Source organism: Trachemys scripta, chromosome 14 (assembly GCF_013100865.1).
Source record: "Trachemys scripta elegans isolate TJP31775 chromosome 14, CAS_Tse_1.0, whole genome shotgun sequence".
In the NCBI taxonomy this organism is placed as follows: domain Eukaryota; kingdom Metazoa; phylum Chordata; order Testudines; family Emydidae; genus Trachemys; species Trachemys scripta.
In genome coordinates this window covers 21,659,488-21,676,408 of record NC_048311.1, presented here as the reverse complement: position 1 = coordinate 21,676,408, position 16,921 = coordinate 21,659,488, and the positions used below count along the sequence as shown (strand labels likewise).

General features: G+C 43.8%; 1 protein-coding gene and 1 pseudogene across 1 annotated transcript; one reads left to right on the top strand and one right to left on the bottom strand.

Moving 5' to 3' along the window:
- Positions 1-1,592: 1,592 nt before the first annotated feature.
- On the bottom strand, positions 1,593-2,531 carry LOC117887628 (olfactory receptor 14I1-like). The gene has a single exon (XM_034790273.1). The coding sequence runs from the start codon at positions 2,529-2,531 to the stop codon at positions 1,593-1,595; it is 939 nt and encodes a 312-aa protein (XP_034646164.1).
- Positions 2,532-14,686: 12,155 nt separating this feature from the next.
- LOC117887627 lies at positions 14,687-15,653 on the top strand (annotated as a pseudogene).
- Positions 15,654-16,921: the final 1,268 nt, after the last annotated feature.

The window sequence follows — 16,921 nt, the reverse complement described above, 5'->3', positions numbered from 1 at the left end:
CCGTGTCACCTGCTGGGATCATCCGGGCATGTTGCACCTAATCAATTCTCTGCCATTGCAGTGGCCTCAGGCATTGGTGGCACCTCAGCCTCTCCTGTTCTCCACCTGTGGCTCTGTCACAGAGCCACAGGATCGGTGCTGTGCCCCCAGCTTGGGAACAGTCTCTAGGAGGAACCTCTTCAGTGTGCCTGACCCCCGAGGAGTCTCACTCTTCCTGCATAGGCTAAGCCTCACCTCCTCCTTGAATGAACCTCTGGGGCTTCAGCCCTCCTGCTTTGCACCATGAGCTCTGTTCAACGAGTCCAGCTGAGACAGGCTCTTGGTAGAGACTTGTCCACTCTTCAGGGATTAATGCACCTCACCAAGCATTTGCAGTGTCACTCAAACAGCATTGTCAACAAAGTAGGGTCTGGAATGCAGCATAGGAAGTCCTTACGTTAGCATAGAGAACTGAAGGTTAAAACATGGTCCAAGTCCCTTCTTGTTAGGTTAGCCCAGAGCCCTGACAAGCTATAGTGAACCCTATTGTTCAAGCTCTTTGTCTCTCTCCATCTCTCCTTGGTCAGATCCCAGATGAGAGCCCTGACTTCTTCCAGCAGCCAACTCTTTCCCCCCACTGGGTAACAATGCAGCACATAGGGGAAACTGAGGCATCCAAGGAATTCCTAAAAACATTGCAAACATTCCTACGCCATCACTGGCTCACAACAGGTCCATCTGCTGAGGACTGAAATGTTTTAGTCCTACCCATGCTATCAGGCTCAATACAGGAGTAGCTGGGTGAAATTTTATGTCCTGTGTCATACAGGAGGTCAGACTAGATGATCTAATGGTCCCTTCTGGCCTTAAACTCTATGGAACTATGACAATATATTTAGTCCCATCTAAACGTACACTTCTCGGCGAGCTAAGTGCGATGGATCCCTCTTGAGTTACAGGAGAAGACATGAACCAATTCACATACTCTTAGGAAGCCAAGAAGCTTCTGAGACTCAGCCTGGTCTCATATTCTCACTGTAATTCGGTCTCCCTCTTCCAGTGAAATCTGGGGGGTTTTGAAAGTCCCCATCCTCCCTGTGCATCTGGACCCATGTACGGTATTGCTCAATTGTGTGGAAGCTTCCTTCTGCCTCAGAAGTCTGGAGTATCCAGCCAGGCCATCTATGCCCCATCTTGTGTGTGCCATTCTGTGGGTGGTTGGATCCATTCAGCTTTAATGGCTTGTGATCACTGGTTTTGTGACTGTATCTAGTTTGTGGGGGAAGGTGTTGGAACTGTCTGATCCCTCCTCTTAGACCAACACATACAGCTCCTAAATCACATGTAGGGATACAGATTAACAAAGACGTCTTTCTAAAAGAAATATATATGTTCTACCTTAACCACAAAATATCGGCTAGATGCAGGAATCACTGGGGGAAATTCTCTGTCCTGTGTTATGCAACAGGTCAGATTAAATAATCATAATAGTCCTTACAGTCTTGTAATCTATAAGAGTCTGAAATGGTCAATCGGTCATGGTGAAACATGGGAATGGCTTTATTCCATCATGTGTGTTATCTGGACAATTTCTAGGAGCAAAGGGAGAGGGATTAATTTTTCTTCATGCAAAATATCCTTCCTGTCATTTCCCACAAAGCATGTTTTATTGCCTTGTTTCTGAGGCTGTAAATTATAGGATTCAATAGTGGTGGCATCACGGAATAGAACACGGCAGCCAGCAGGTCCAGATACAGTGAGGACATTGCTTTTGGCCTCATGTAGGTGAACATGGTGGTGCTCATAAATAAAGAAAACACTATCAGGTGGGGCAGGCAGGTGGAGAGGGCTTTGTACCTGCCGTGTGCAGAGGGGATTCTCAGCACAGTGGAGAAAATGTGAATGTAGGACACAAATATGGAAATAATGAACATGGAGCCAAAGACTGAGCAACAGACAAGAAGCAAAATTTCATGGTCATGTATATTAGTACAGGAGACCTTTAGCAGCTGTGGGATGTCACAGAAGAACTGACCGATCACACTGGACTCACAGAAGTGCAGCCTGAAGGTATCAACAGTAAGAAACAATGAATAGATTGTGCTGCTGACCCAGCAACCAGCTGCCATCTGGACACATGCACTTCTGTTCATGATTTCTCTGTAACGCAGAGGAAGGCAGATGGCTACATAGCGGTCATATGCCATCACCGTGAGGAAGGCCATCTCTGCAGCAGCAAAGCACACAACCAAAAAGACTTGGGTGACACATCCAGAGAAAGAGATCCGTCTGGTGTTGGTTAGGGAGTTGGCCATTGATTTAGGGACGGTGACTGAGATGTAGCAGAGGTCTAGGATGGATAAGTTGCTCAGGAAGAAGTACATGGGGGTGTGAAGGTGGCGGTTGAGGGTTATGACTGTGATGACGAGAAGATTCCCCATCAGGGCTGCCAGGTAAATGACTAAAAACACTGTGAAGTGTAAAATCTGCAGCTCCCGAACGTCAGAGAATCCCAGGAGAAGGAACTCAGACCTCGTGGTTTGGTTGGACATTTCCTGCCTGGGAGACTCTCTACAGAGGGACAGGGGTTATGAAAGGAAGAAGAGAGAAATAAATATGATTTAAGTTATTGCTCTGCAGGAAAAAAATAATAATATTGGACTTTGAAAGGTGAAAGTGACTGTATTTTTTATAAATCTCCCTAAATATCATTGTCTTACTCTTAGAGATATGGAAATAGTTTTCCGGCAGTCATTAATGTAGATCAATGTTGCCTCTGTGTCTGAATGATGAGTCCATCACAGCCAACTATTTTTTTCAAACGTATTTGCTATTCAGAATCAGTCATCCATATTAATTAACCCTTGGCAAACCCACTGTCTTGAACTCACACCTTCATTTATGGCAGAATCAGCCTTTACATTTCAAGATGAAAGACACAGAAATGAGCTTCATAATTTCTATATGCAGTATAAATATCATTTCTACAATCACAGCATTTCTGAATTCTGACACCATGAATCTTGCACAGCCCCCTCCCCTTCACGCCCTGCCTTCACTGACCCCTTTACAGACCCATTCCACTCACACTCTGCCTCAGTTACCCCTATGCAGTCCTGTCCCCTTCACACCCTGCCCTCAGTGACCCCTGTGGAGTACCAGCCCCTTATCAAAATGGAATTCAGAAAGGGAACATTTAGGATGACAATCTCAATGAATGCATTAGCTGCATGAGCCTCTGGCTTATTCCCTGTATGCTACGTAATAGCAGACTGTTCCCTGGGTTGTTTAAATGTAATCTGGGCTAAACACTGGAACTCTAGGAGAAGATTTTCCATAGTTACATGAAATACGGGGGGCTGCTGCACCCATAGAAGAAGTGGATGCAGTCCCACTGAAGCTAAAGGAGATCACCTTACTTGTGTTAGGGCTGATTGATGACCAAATAGTTTCGCTTGTGTCTCTGCTGTTTGCAGTTTAAGAGGAACATGGGACTTGCCATCGTGGATCAGAGACATGGTCTGTCTGGTCTCCAGCCATGGTCCGAAGCAGATTGTTCAAGGGAAGGTACAAGCTGGGAAAGACACAGTTCTCCACACTCTAATTTAGAGGTGAATCAACTCACTGGTCAGATTCAGCTCTGGTATGCAGGGGCCAGGGAGTTCTACATGTGCTTCCGCCCAACACTCACTTTGGCACCTTTTGATTCTGGTCAAGTTAAACAGCTATTTGTTATTAAAAACACCATTCAGGAATCTGAGCAATTCTTATGCCTGATTGAGCATGTGTGGGGCTGGTGTTTGTCACACAATAATACCACACACATGTAATGTAATAGCCCACGTGGCCAGGAAGAATGGTTGGTAGTTAGGGTGCTTACTGGGGGCTTGGAAGACCTGAATTCAATTTTCCTCCTCTGCAACTGACTGCATGTGTGACCTTGGCCAAATCATATATTGCAAGGCCAGAAGGGACAATTGTGATCATCTACTCCAACCTCTTGCATAACACAGGCTAGAGAACTGCATGAAAATAATTCCTGCATGAGACCTTTTGGGAAAAAAAAACCATCCAGTCTTGGTTTTAAAATTGTCAAGTGATGTAGAATTCACCATGACCCTTGGTAAATTGTTCCAATGGTTAATTACCCTCCCTGTTAAAAATGTACGCCCTATTTCCAGTCAGGTTTTGTCTAGCTTCAATGTCCAGCCATTGGATCATGTTATACCTTTCTCTGCTAGATTGAAGAGCCTATTATTAAGTATCTGTTCCCCATGTAAGTACTTATAGACCGTGACCAAGTTCCTGCTTAACCTTCTCTTTGTTAAACTAAATAGATTGAGCTCCCTGAGTCTATCACTATAAGGCAAAGTTTCCAATCATTAATCCTTCTCATGACTCTTCTCTGAAACCTCTTCAGTTTATCAACATCTTTCCTGAACTGTGGGCACCAGAACTGAACACAGGATTCCAGCAGTGGTTGCACCAGTGACCAGGTCAGAGGTAAAATAACCTCTCACTCCTGCTCAAGATTCCTCTGTTTACACATCAAAGGATTGGCCACAGCATCGCACTGCTGATTATCCACCATGGCCCCCAAATCTTTTTCAGAGTCTCATAGACTAAGGTCAGAAGGGACCACCAGGGATTCTTTCAACCCAAAGCTCTTGGTAACCTTTACTCTGTGCGAGGTGGTGTCAAGAAATAAATCAGGGGAGACACGGCCGTCCAACCGATATTGTCTGGCACAAACAGGACAACACAAGAGTGCTTTCACTTAAAGCTAAACTTTACTTAGTTTCAAGCACCTACACACATCCGCAACAGGTTAGTAAAACACCCCGAACCCTCGATAATTGCCAAAGCTGAGTGTGACTCTTGGGTGGCACAGCGGCAGCTGGTGGGGAACACAAGATGTATCCTGAGGGAGAGTCCAGTCCAGTCCCAAAGAGTCCCACTACCTCAAACTTTCCCCCCCTTATTTTATACATTAGTAACACAATGACATGTCCCTTAAAGAAAACTTGTTAATCAAACAGTTTCAATGGTCAAGCAAGAGGTTTTCTTCTGATTATTGATTAACCAGGTGTGTTTTTTCCCCAGAGTTTGCAGCATTGAGACCCTGTTAGACACATTCCTGAGGGCACATCCTGCTCTTCTAAAATGCATCAATCAGCAACTTCAACACAATTCATATCATGAAGGATACGGGGTCAAACTGCCCTTTCTGTGGCACCAAAACCCCCTCTCCTCCTGCCTTGGCCAAGCTGAGGCTGCTTTTAGCAATAAGCAATACTGTTTTCAAGCACTTTACTGGTTTGCCAACATCTCCACATACAGTCTGACTTCCTGCACATTGCAGGCCACAGAATCTCACCCACCCACTCCTGTAATAGACCCTTAACCTCTGGTTGAGTTACTGAAGTCCTGAAATCATGATTTATAGACTTCACATTATAGAGAATCCACCTTTTACACTAGTTTAAACCTGCAAGTGACACGTGGCTCATGCTGCAGTGGAAGGCAAAAAAAAAATCCCAGGGTGTCTGCCAATCTGAACCGGGGAAAAATTCCTATCCAACCCTGAATATGGTGATCAATTAGACCCTGTGCATGTGGGCAAGACCCACCAGCCTGACACCTAGGAAAGAACTCTGCAGTAACTCCGGAAGTATGGCCTATGTTCTTTGTTCCTGGATGTATACATTTACATTTAGCTGTATTAAACACACATTGTTTGCTTAAGCCCAGGTTACCAAATGATCCAAATCTCTCTGAATCAGTTGACTGATCCTCTTCATTATTTGTCACTGCCCCAATTTTTGTCTCATCTGTAAGCTTTTTATCAGTGATGATTTTATATTTTCTTCCAGGTCACTGATAAAAATGTTCAATAGCATAGGGCAAAGAACTGCTCTATGTGGGATTCCTCTAGAAACACACATACTCTGTGATGATTCCTCGTGTATCATTACATTTTGCAATCCATCAGTTCACCAGTTTTTAATCTATTTAACATGTGCCATGTTAATTTTATATCGATCTAGGGTTTTTTAAGTAAAATGTCATGCGATACCAAATGAAATGCCTTACAGATGACTAAGTATATTACCTCTATTGACCAACCTTTTAATCACTTAGCCTTTCTGGGCTTCAGTTTCCCATCTCTAAAATGGGGACAAATAGCACATCCCTATCATACAGCAGTGCTGGGAGGATAAATACTTTAAAGGTTGTGAAGTGCTTTGAATTCTACTGATGAAAAGTGCTAAGTAAGAACTATGTGTTATTGTTCTGGAGTCTCTGCCTGGAAGAAATGGCATGTTTCTATTATTAAGCCTCCTCTCATAGTGTTCTCCCATTATAGCTGCATCAGCAGGGCAGGGGGTGGGAGGAAGAGAGAGACATGGCAGCTACTTCTTCATAGCTGCTTCCCTGCTTCAGCCATTGCACAAGCAGCAAGAGACATGTTGCTGCCCAGATGCACCTGGCACCAGCTCTGTCAGCTCCCGCAATTTTTCCTGAAGCTGATCAACAGTTTTCCATTGAAACTCATTTCCAGTGGAAAACTGGGTTTTCTGTTAAACTAATATTTTCACTAAAAGTGTCAGCTTTTCTTCAAACATTTGTTGTCAGAAAACTGAAAACCCCCAACACCAAATGTTTTTGTTTTTTCCTACAAAAATCAAAATTTTCCACCGAAAAATTTGACAGAAATAAAAATGTTTCCATCCTTGCCTTTTTAGTTTTGTTGTAGCCATGGTGGTCCCAGGATATTAGCGAGACAAGGTGGGTGAGGTAATATCTGTTATTGGACTAACTTCTGTTGGTGAAAGCAACAAGCTTTCGAGCTTATTCAGAGACATGAAGAAGAGCTCTGTGCAGCTTGAAAGCTTGTCTCTCTCTTTCACCCACAGAAGTTGGTCCAATAAAAGATATTACCTCACCCACTTTGTCTCTCTTCATTCTTGTCAAAATTTTCCATGAAAAAACAAACAAACAAATAAATAAAAATATGTCCTGCCCATCCCTCCTGTCCCCAACCCTCAGAAATACATCAGAATACGTAGCACCCTGTGGGCAAGGGACAAACTACCAGCCCTGACCAGATTCCAGGATGCTTCAGAATGGAAAGAGATCTGGGAGAACACAATCAGAGCTCACACTGATGCCACTGAGCTCAGAACCCAGTCCTTGGTCAGTTACACATTAGTAAGCATACCTGTAGGGGTGAGTTGGTGTCTCCTGAGTGAAGATGTCCTCTGATCCTTATGGTGTGGTAAAAATCTCTTGTGCTGAAATGCATGGACATCCCAGTTAACCCTGTGACTTTTTCTTTCTGAGATCATCAATGGGAGCTGATACTATCTGGGAACATGGAGGGGACAATGACTTACAACAAAGGGCTTTCAGAGCTTATTAAGAGCTGTGGGTAAAGTTCAAACCGCATCTAGATTAAAATAGGTTCCTCCCACCCTGCCAGAGCTGCAGAAACACTACTGGGTATGCAAATAGTTTGAGACCTGATCTAGCTGCTTACAGAGGAGGCCTACCGAATATCAAGCCTGTGTGCATCTGAAGCTTTGCCAAGGGAATTTACTGAATTATTTTCTCCTAAGGGCATTTTGGGTAGGTGCCCTGGAGCTCTGCAGGGCTCATAATCAGGGGCACAGATGGAAAAAGTTCATCTCCCAGGCCAGCCACCAAATACAAAATTAATGTGAAAATATAAACACTGAGTGACATTATCCTGCCAGCTACCCCAGCTCAGCCCCATTTTATGAACAGGCCTGAGAGAAGAACTGGGCCAGCTGATTTTCATTGTCTCACCTGCATTTGTCTTTTAAGAATATTCTCTCTTCAGACATTAAACCTTCTCCATTTGCTGCAATGAAATACCCTTAGAGCTGAGGGATATCTTTGGCTGGACTCACATCTCACTGATAATGATGAGATCTCATCTGGAATACTGTGTGCAATTCTGGTTTCCCATGTTTAAGAAAGATGAACTCAAACTGGAACAGGTGCAAAGAAGGGCTACTAGGATGATCCGAGGAATGGGAAATCTACCTTATGAGGGGAGATTCAAAGAACTTGGCTTGTTTAGTCTAACCAAAAGAAGGCTGAGGGGAGATATGATTGCTTTCCATAAACACATCAGAGGGATACATACCAGGGACGGAGAGGAGTTCTTTAAGTTAAGCACTAATGTGGACACAAGAATAAATCATAGAATCATAGAATCATAGAATATCAGGGTTGGAAGGGACCTCAGGAGGTCATCTAGTCCAACCCCCTGCTCAAAGCAGGACCAATTCCCAACTAAATCATCCCAGCCAGGGCTTTGTCAAGCCTGACCTTAAAAGCCTCTAAGGAAGGAGATTCCACCACCTCCCTAGATAACCCATTCCAGTGCTTCACCACCCTCCTAGTGAAAAAGTTTTTCCTAATATCCAACCTAAAATGGATATAAACTGGCCATCAACAAATTTAGGCTCAAAATTAGGTGAATGTTTCTAACCATCAGAGGAGGAGTGAAGTTCTGGAACAGCTTTTCAGGGGAGCAGTGGGGGCAAAAAACCTAACTGGCTTCAATACTGCGCTTGATAAGCGACTGGAGGGGATGATATGATGAAATTGCCTACAATGGCATGTAGCTGATCTGTGACTGCTAGCAGCAAATATCTTCAATGGCTGGTGATGGGACACTAGATGGGGAGGGCTCTGAGTTACTGCAGATAATTTTTTCCCTGGTGTCAGGCTGGTGGGTGTTTCCCACATACTCAGGGTCTAATTGATTGCTATATTTGAGGTGGAGAAGGAATTTTTCCCCAGGTCAGATTGGCAGAGACTCTGGGGGGGGGGGTTCTCCTTCCTCTGCAGCATGGGGCACAGGCCACTTGCAGGTTTAAACTAGTGTAAATGGTGGATCCTCTGTAACTTGAAGTATTTAAATCATGATTTGAGGACTTCAGAAACTCAGCCAGAGGCTAGGGGTCTATTACAGGAGTGGGTGGGTGAGATTCCATGGCCTGCAATGTGCAGGAGGTCAGACTAAAGCTGACGTGCCGTGGTAAAAGGAGGCAGGTCATGGTCCATCAATAAGTGGAAGTTCTGTAAAAATGAGCTCCTTCCCCTCCCCATGGGGCTGAGACTCAGTGACCTGGGGGAGTATGGGACTCCCTGATTTTAGAGCTGTAGAAGGGCTTTTGCTGCTCTAAGGATTCTGTCCATGTCCTTTGGGTTATGTCCTGTAATTGTTTCACTAGATCAGAGGTTGCGGTGATAGGTGGTCAGCCACTGCTGACCTGTCTCCTTCCTGACGTGCTGTTCATCATTCAGGGGTTCAGAATCCCTGCCCATGTCTGCAGTTCTCTGGGGTGAAGGGAGCGTACAGCACAATTCCCTCCCCCTCTCCAATAATCTGTGCCCGTGGGAGAGAAGGGTCGATTCCCCAAGGGCCTGCCTCCATTGAGAGGAGCCAGTGGCTCATCTCACAGGCAAAGAATATGGATTTGAAACAACCAATGTGAATTAAATATTTTTAAATGTCATGCAGCTTTGCACCAGCAGCCTAATGAGCTAAGATTTTCTAAATCTGAGATTTCACTTCTATTAGGATGAATGGCCCAACTTTCTTTCTTTCTTTCTTTCTTTCTTTCTTTCTTTCTTTCTTTCTTTCTTTCTTTCTCAGCAATTAAATTTTTTTTCTTACTGCATTCAGGTGCAAAGCTGCATGACATTTAAAAAATATTTAATTCCCAGTGGTTGTGGGTATGTCAGGGAGATTGAACAAATATGAAGTGCCAGATCCCCAGCTGGTGTAAATTGGCATAATGCTTTGGAGCTGTGCCAGTTTACATGAGGTGAATATCTGTACTGTGGTGCCTAGTTTGATGCTTATTCCTCTATCAGTGTTCTCATTGTTTAATAGCACAATCCCGTTTCAATGCTTATGGAATATTCTGAGATCATGGTTTATAGACAGAAATCTGAGAGATTGGTACTCAGCCAGTAAACAAACTGATAAATATTATAGTAACGCAGCAGTGCTAGTATAACTAAAGTTGTGTTGTGATACCATTTAAAAATTGACTTTCTAAGGACTAACATTGACATGCTTAGTCAGATTCCTTTGAAAATTGGGGTGCTTCTGGAGGGTGCAGGGTAGGATTAGTAAATTGAATTATTGGTCATTTTAGCAAGGGATTATGGAAATATAAGCCATGAAAAAATAGAATTTTTTTTCAAAAAGTCATTTGAGCTAGGGGTTGCAGAGATAAAAAGGGTTTTTCTAGGTGGGATTTTTTGTGCAATGCTAGAGCTCAAACTATTGATGTGATGAGGGTCAAAAACGTCTCAGTCTGTCAAGTTTATTCACTCTGTCTTCAGGGGACCCAAACTGAATTTAAGAAAATGTTCACTTTTTACAGTGTGCACGCACCAATATGGAAAAACAGCCAGAGGGTTTCCATTCCAGCCATTTTATATGCTTTAAAGCTTAAACCGTGTAAGTGCTCTAAAAGCCGAACAGTCACTCAGATTGCTTTGAAGTTTGGTGTGCCTCAAGGTGTCGCAGGGTAGTGTTAGTGATCCAAATCTGGGGTCATTTGACCAAGGCATTTCCTGAGTTATAGCCAGTGGTACAAGCAGAAATCATTTCTTGCCAGTACTACACTCATGGGAGGGACACAAGGGGGACATGTGACCTCCCCATGTGACTCCTCCCCCCCCAACCCCAGGGCACCGATGCTCTTCCCGTCTCTTCCAAAACCCACTTTGTATATACAAACATCAACATGCTTAACTACTCACTTTCCCCCCACATATGTAGTATTTCACTCTGTTTATATGGAATATGGGAGTTGGGTGAGGAGCCATTTCAGCATATGTAGGACTTATTAAAAGACCAATTTTAAGTAGAACTGTATCCTAAACTGCTTTATGGTATTGTACCCAAACATTGCATTTCAATGGGGGATTCAACTTTCTTTATAGAAACAGAACAGACACCTGAAACTCTTACCCATCCATAAAAGTGGTCCATAGTCATGCAAATAGTCCCATTGTCTTCAATGGGATTGATAAAATGATTATGGGTTTACAGGATTAGGTTCCAAGTTTGTAAATTGTTCTGGATGGAACTGACAATGCCTGAGCTGTCAGATCAGAAGGAGCTTCATTCAAATAAAGGTGGACAGATGTATGATAAGTCTTAGCTCCGTTGCTAAGATGAGGAACATATTTTCAGCAAAGTTCTTGGCAGATTCTTGAGGAAGCTGGTTTAAGGCCATCAGTGTCTGGCATTATAATCTTCACTTACAGTTCTCTCACCCACAAAGCTAGAAATTGAGGCATTTGTTTTGCCTCTCCAGTTCCAGTTAACAAAATGTATGTTAGACTAGTTTGGCTGCAAAGAAGAATTCTAGGTACACTGCAGACAACACCTGATTCCTGTAAGGCTGCAGAACTGGGCTGACATCAGAATCCAATCATCCTCTGGTCAGTGCAAGCAGAGGCATTCCTCTGATGATTTGGACTTAATGTGATGCAGTATGGATGTCTTGAGTAATTCAGACCAATGAGGAGAAACAGAATCAAAAACACTGTTTAAACACCTTCCATCCCCCGCATCCCTCCCCTCTTGAGAAGTCCTGATCAATGTAACAGCACAAAACCTATGATAACAAACTTAAACAAAGCCTTTGTTTGTTAGCATGTGTATTGTGCTGTTAAAGCCATTTAAATAATGAATGTCCTCCCTAGCTGCATTCTGCTCCTTTAAGGAGCAGAGCACAGCCCCGCCCCACCTCCAGAGGGAGTGGGAGGGTAGCCCCAAGTCTTTCCGGTACCCCATACCTGCTAAAAATCTCTTGCTGTGACAGAACTTTGGAGGAATTCAATGTTGCATTGTTGAATTCGATAAGAAAAAAAATGTAATTGCTGAGAAAGAAAGAAAGAAAGAAAGAAAGAAAGAAAGAAAGAAAGAAAGAAAGAAAGAAAGAAAGAAAGAAAGAAAGTTGGGCCATTCATCCTAATCGAAGTGAAAGCTCAGACATAGAAAATCTTAGAAACACTGAATTCCTCCAAAGTTCTGTCCCTAGTGGGAATGAATCTCTCCTTAACATAAAAAGTTACATTTGTAATTAATCCCATGGAACAAAGAACTAAGAAAATGGAGACGGGTTCAGAACTTTTGTCTCGTCTTTGGTTTAAAATCTCACAGGCAAAGAATATGGATTTGAAACTGTGTAACAGACTAGATCCCCAGCTGGTGTAAATCAGCCATTGCTCCATTGAAATCAAAGGGCCAGATCCCCAGTTGGCAAAAATAGCCCCAGGTACATGCGTGTGGACGTGGTTCTTAGTTTTTAGTGTTTGCTTTGGGTACCTCTTAATGACCTACTTCAATCAGCCCAGTCAACCCGAGCTGTGGGTTCCCCTGGTGGCTGTACTCCAAGAGCTGCTGATGCAATGCAGGAAAAAAGGGAGGGGGAACAAAAAAAAACCCAATCTCTGCTCACCCAGAGGTAATTATGTGGAATTAATGAAGGAACAGGATATTTCAGGCCACTAGGTGCCACTAGGCTCTTAGCGATTGTAGGTCACATGTCTGTACTATAAATATATATTTTATTCTGCAACCCCTTTGGGAAACCCTTTGAGTCCTAGCCCTGTCTTATTTTTAGCCAAGGGTCCTTTCAGGAATGCTGCCATTGCATGAGATCCAGGGAGGGTGCTGCTGTTTCCCTGAGGTTAGGTTCATCTAGGAAAGGTACTTTGCTCCAGAGGTGAGATCAGAGCTGGGCTCACAGCCCTGGAGACAGGATTCAGCAATTTAGCCCCAGAACAGAGACATCCTACATTGTGACCATATCTGGTGCCTGCACAAACCAGGATCAGCTCTAGAGCAGAGAGGGGTTTTCAGTCTCCAATCCCATTTAGTACATCACCTCTCAGCCAAGCCTGTCCAAGGAGGGAAGCAAGGAGCACGCATCTGTGGAGTCCGCTGTGTGCTAAGAACTGCAGAGAGACCGGCAACTCAGGAAACAGCTTCTGGATAATATAGTGATGGGGGCATAATAGACAGATAGGATTATTTGAACATTATCTCTCTAACAGAGGAGGAAGAAATGCATCACAAGTTGAGAAAAAGACCAGCACAGTAAGTTTCCTATTTCAATTAAATATGTTATGGTATTGATATACAAGGCACATGTGAGAACATAAATATGCATGACAATTGGAACTCTTGAAGAGTTTTACTATCTATTTCATCAAATACCTAGCACCAGTCAGACTTTTTTATTTGTTTATTTTTCAGCAGAAAAAATGGATTGTTCATAAAAATTGTGAAAACTCAAACATTTGTTTCATTGTGGCAACTGAGAAGAAAACAATTTTAACTAAAAGCTGATGAAAACTGAAAAAAAAATAGCCTCTGCTGTCCTTGGAAAACAAAATATATTGAGGATAGCAGAGAAATTCCATGAAAATGTGTTCAGTTGAAAACCCAATTTGCCTTTGAAATAATTAAAGCAGAAAATGCCTGTCTACCTGGAAAGGGAAACAGCTTTGCACCAAGGTGGGAAACATTAAGATTTTCCACTAATACCACAATTTCAAACCCATTTGCTCTATTGCAACTGTTTCAAAGGGATAGCTCCAGGATGGTTAAACTGAATAAAGCAAAGTTGATAGCCCACAGAATATATTTTAAGTACTGCGAGAGTTGAAGCCCCCAGACAAAACCTTTCTATCTTGACACTGCCCAAGGACAGAGAGAAGGTCAATGAGATTAGAACCCAGATCTTTTGCTCTAGCACCATATCTGCTGTCCTACATTGCTGCCACCTAAATGGCAGTGCTGTTGAGATTTGCCCAGAACATACACATAGTAAGACACATACCACCCCCCTAAAAGCTTCCAGTCCTAAAGGACAAGGCAGAGAAAGGGGGGAGGGGAAACAGAGGCACAGGGAGGGGAAGTGACTGGCCCAAGGTCACCCAGCAGGTCAATGGCAGAACCAAGAACACAATCCAAGGCTTGTGACTGCCACTGACCTGCACAGCACAGACACAAAGTCACAGAGGGAAACAATACAACCTAGCAGTAACTGAGCGATGCTCCTAGCCCATCATCACACAGAGATGGAAGTGCAGCTAGAATTGGTTCCATGAATCAATCTGTAAATAGGTAGAAAGCCGTCTATGTGGAGGAATCATCACAGACGAGCTGCCACATAGGAAGCTGGGTGAATCAATGTCATATTTCTCTGGAAAGTGGGAATCAGGCTGTGTCGTCATGTTAGTTTCATGCCCAAGTTGTGAGCTTGTTGTTCGTCACAATAGGGAACCATCTTGGCTAGAATTGTTGGATTTGGATTGTACTTTGTCCCATCCTTCATACTGCATTTTATCTAGGGCCAGATCCTCAGATGGTGTAAACTGATGCAGCGCCATTGACTTTAAGTGAAATAATCCAGTTTTCACTGTGTGATAATGCACCTGATTAGTGCTCTGGCTAATGGGTGAGGAGCACTCGTGACTCCTCGTCAATGGAAGTGACGAGTGCTGTGCACCTTTGACATTCACATTATAAAATATTACAGAGAGAGAATCAGGATCAATTCCTCTGTCACTCTAATCCTGACCATTGCCCTTCTCCTTCCCTCCACAGACATCACATGATATACTGAGAAAGAAAATGTCCAACCGAACCACCGTGACCGAGTTCCTTCTCCTGGAATTCTCTGACATTCGAGAACTGCAGATTTTACACTTCATGGTGTTTCTAGTGATTTACGTGGCAGCCCTGATGGGGAACCTTCTCATCATCACAGTTGTTCTCCTCAACCACCATCTGCACACCCGCATGTACTTCTTCCTGATGAATTTGTCCATCCTAGACATTGGCTCCATCTCTGTCACCGTCCCCAAATCCATGGCCAATTCCCTCATGAACATCAGGTCAATTTCTTATTCTGGATGTGTTGCCCAAGTTTTTCTCTTTGTCTTTTTTGTTTCAGCAGATCTTGTTTTATTGACCGTCATGGCGTACGACCGATACGTCGCCATCTGCCAACCCCTGCACTATGAGAGAGTGATGAACAGGAGAGCTTGTGTCCAAATGGCAGCTGGTGTCTGGATCAGTGTTTTTCTCTACTCTGCACTCCACACTGGGATCACGTTTGCAATATCCTTCTGTGGAAGCAACATGGTGGATCAGTTTTTCTGTGAAATCCCCCAGCTCCTCAAGCTCGCCTGCTCTGACTTGTACCTCAGTGAAACTGTAGCTATTGCCTTTAGTGTGTATTTAGGCTTATGCTTTATGGTTTGTTTTTATAATTGTGTCATATGTTCAAATCTTCAAAACAGTGCTGAGAATCCCCGCTGAGCAAGGCCGGCATAAAGCATTCTCCACCTGCCTCCCTCACCTCACCGCGGTGTCCTTGTTCTTTTGCACTGCCACCTTTGCCTACAGTCATCCCACCTCCAGCTCAACCTCAGGTCTGGATCTTGTGGTGGCTGTTGTCTATTCTGTGCTACCAGCAGTGATGGATCCGATCATCTACAGCATGAGGAACAAGGAGATCAAAGCTGCATTGAGGAAATTCATAGCGTGGAGGTTATTTACAAGCAATAAACTGTCCATTTTTTCCCTTTGGTTGTGATTTCATTCCATGTTTCTTTATAAATGTAATCCTCTGATAACATTATAATACCCATGAGAACATGCTTTGCAATCTGCTTATGCAGAAAGGTGTGTTTAGACTGGTAAAAATGCAAACAAACACCACTCAAGTCAATGGAGTTACTGTAGATTTAAACCAGTGTAAATAAGATCAGACTTTACCTATCATGTTTTTTGTACTGCCACCCATCACCACACTCTCTGAGCACCTTCCACCTCAAAGGAGTAGCCATAATCAAGTCCCCAGTGGACTTCATGGGTTCTCCGTGTCTTCTCCTTTTTGGGGGCATAAACTCTGCTTGGGGTGCCATCGCTTGTGGTTAATTGTTTGCTTGTGTGACAGAGTGGGGTATGATGGTGTCAAACTATGAACTCTGTTGTAGTATGTGTAGAAATATTGGCATGGTGACAGCACAAGTCTGGCCTGGCTCAATGGCAGCCTGTTGTGCTGCTTTCCAGAGAGCTGCCCCTCCTGGGAAAGGTGCTTGTCACCATCATGGAGATGCATCAAGACTAGAGACTGAAGCCATCGATTTTTGTTGTCTCTCAACTACTTGTCCCCTCCCCCCACTTGCTCCGGCCCAGGGCCCCAGGTGACCTTAAGTCGTCTCTGAAAGCAATGACCCAGTGTTCACAGCTTCATAGATTTTAAGTCCAGAATGGACAGGTAGATAATCCACTTTGACCTCCTGTATGTCATAGCCCACTAATCTTCACCCACATACCCCTGCATTGAGCCAAATGACTTTTTTAAACTCAGCATTTCAGTCTTTGGGAGATTAAACCATTGTGTGCCACAGGCAGAGAACAGGAGTGACCAAGGTGCCACCAATACACCAGGTCTCTGCAATAGCAGAGAATTGCCATGCTGCAGAGGAAGGTGAAAAGCACCCAACATCCCTGCCAATCCTACCTGGGAGAAAATTCCTTCCCAACCCCAAATCTAGCAAACAGTTAGACCCTGAGCATATGAGCAAGATACACATCAGAACATAAGAACGGCCATACTGGGGCAGACCAATGGTCCATCTAGCCCAGTGTTTTGTCTTCCAACAGTGGCCAATGCCAGATGCATCAGAAGGAATTAACACATCAGGGCAATTTCGAGTGATCTACCCCCTGTCGTCCAATCCCAGCTTCTGGCAGTTGGAGGTTTATGGAGACCCAGAGCATGGGTTCACTTCCCTGACCATTTTGGCCGCCACAACATCCCCTGACAATGAGTTCCACATGTTGACTGTGTGTTGT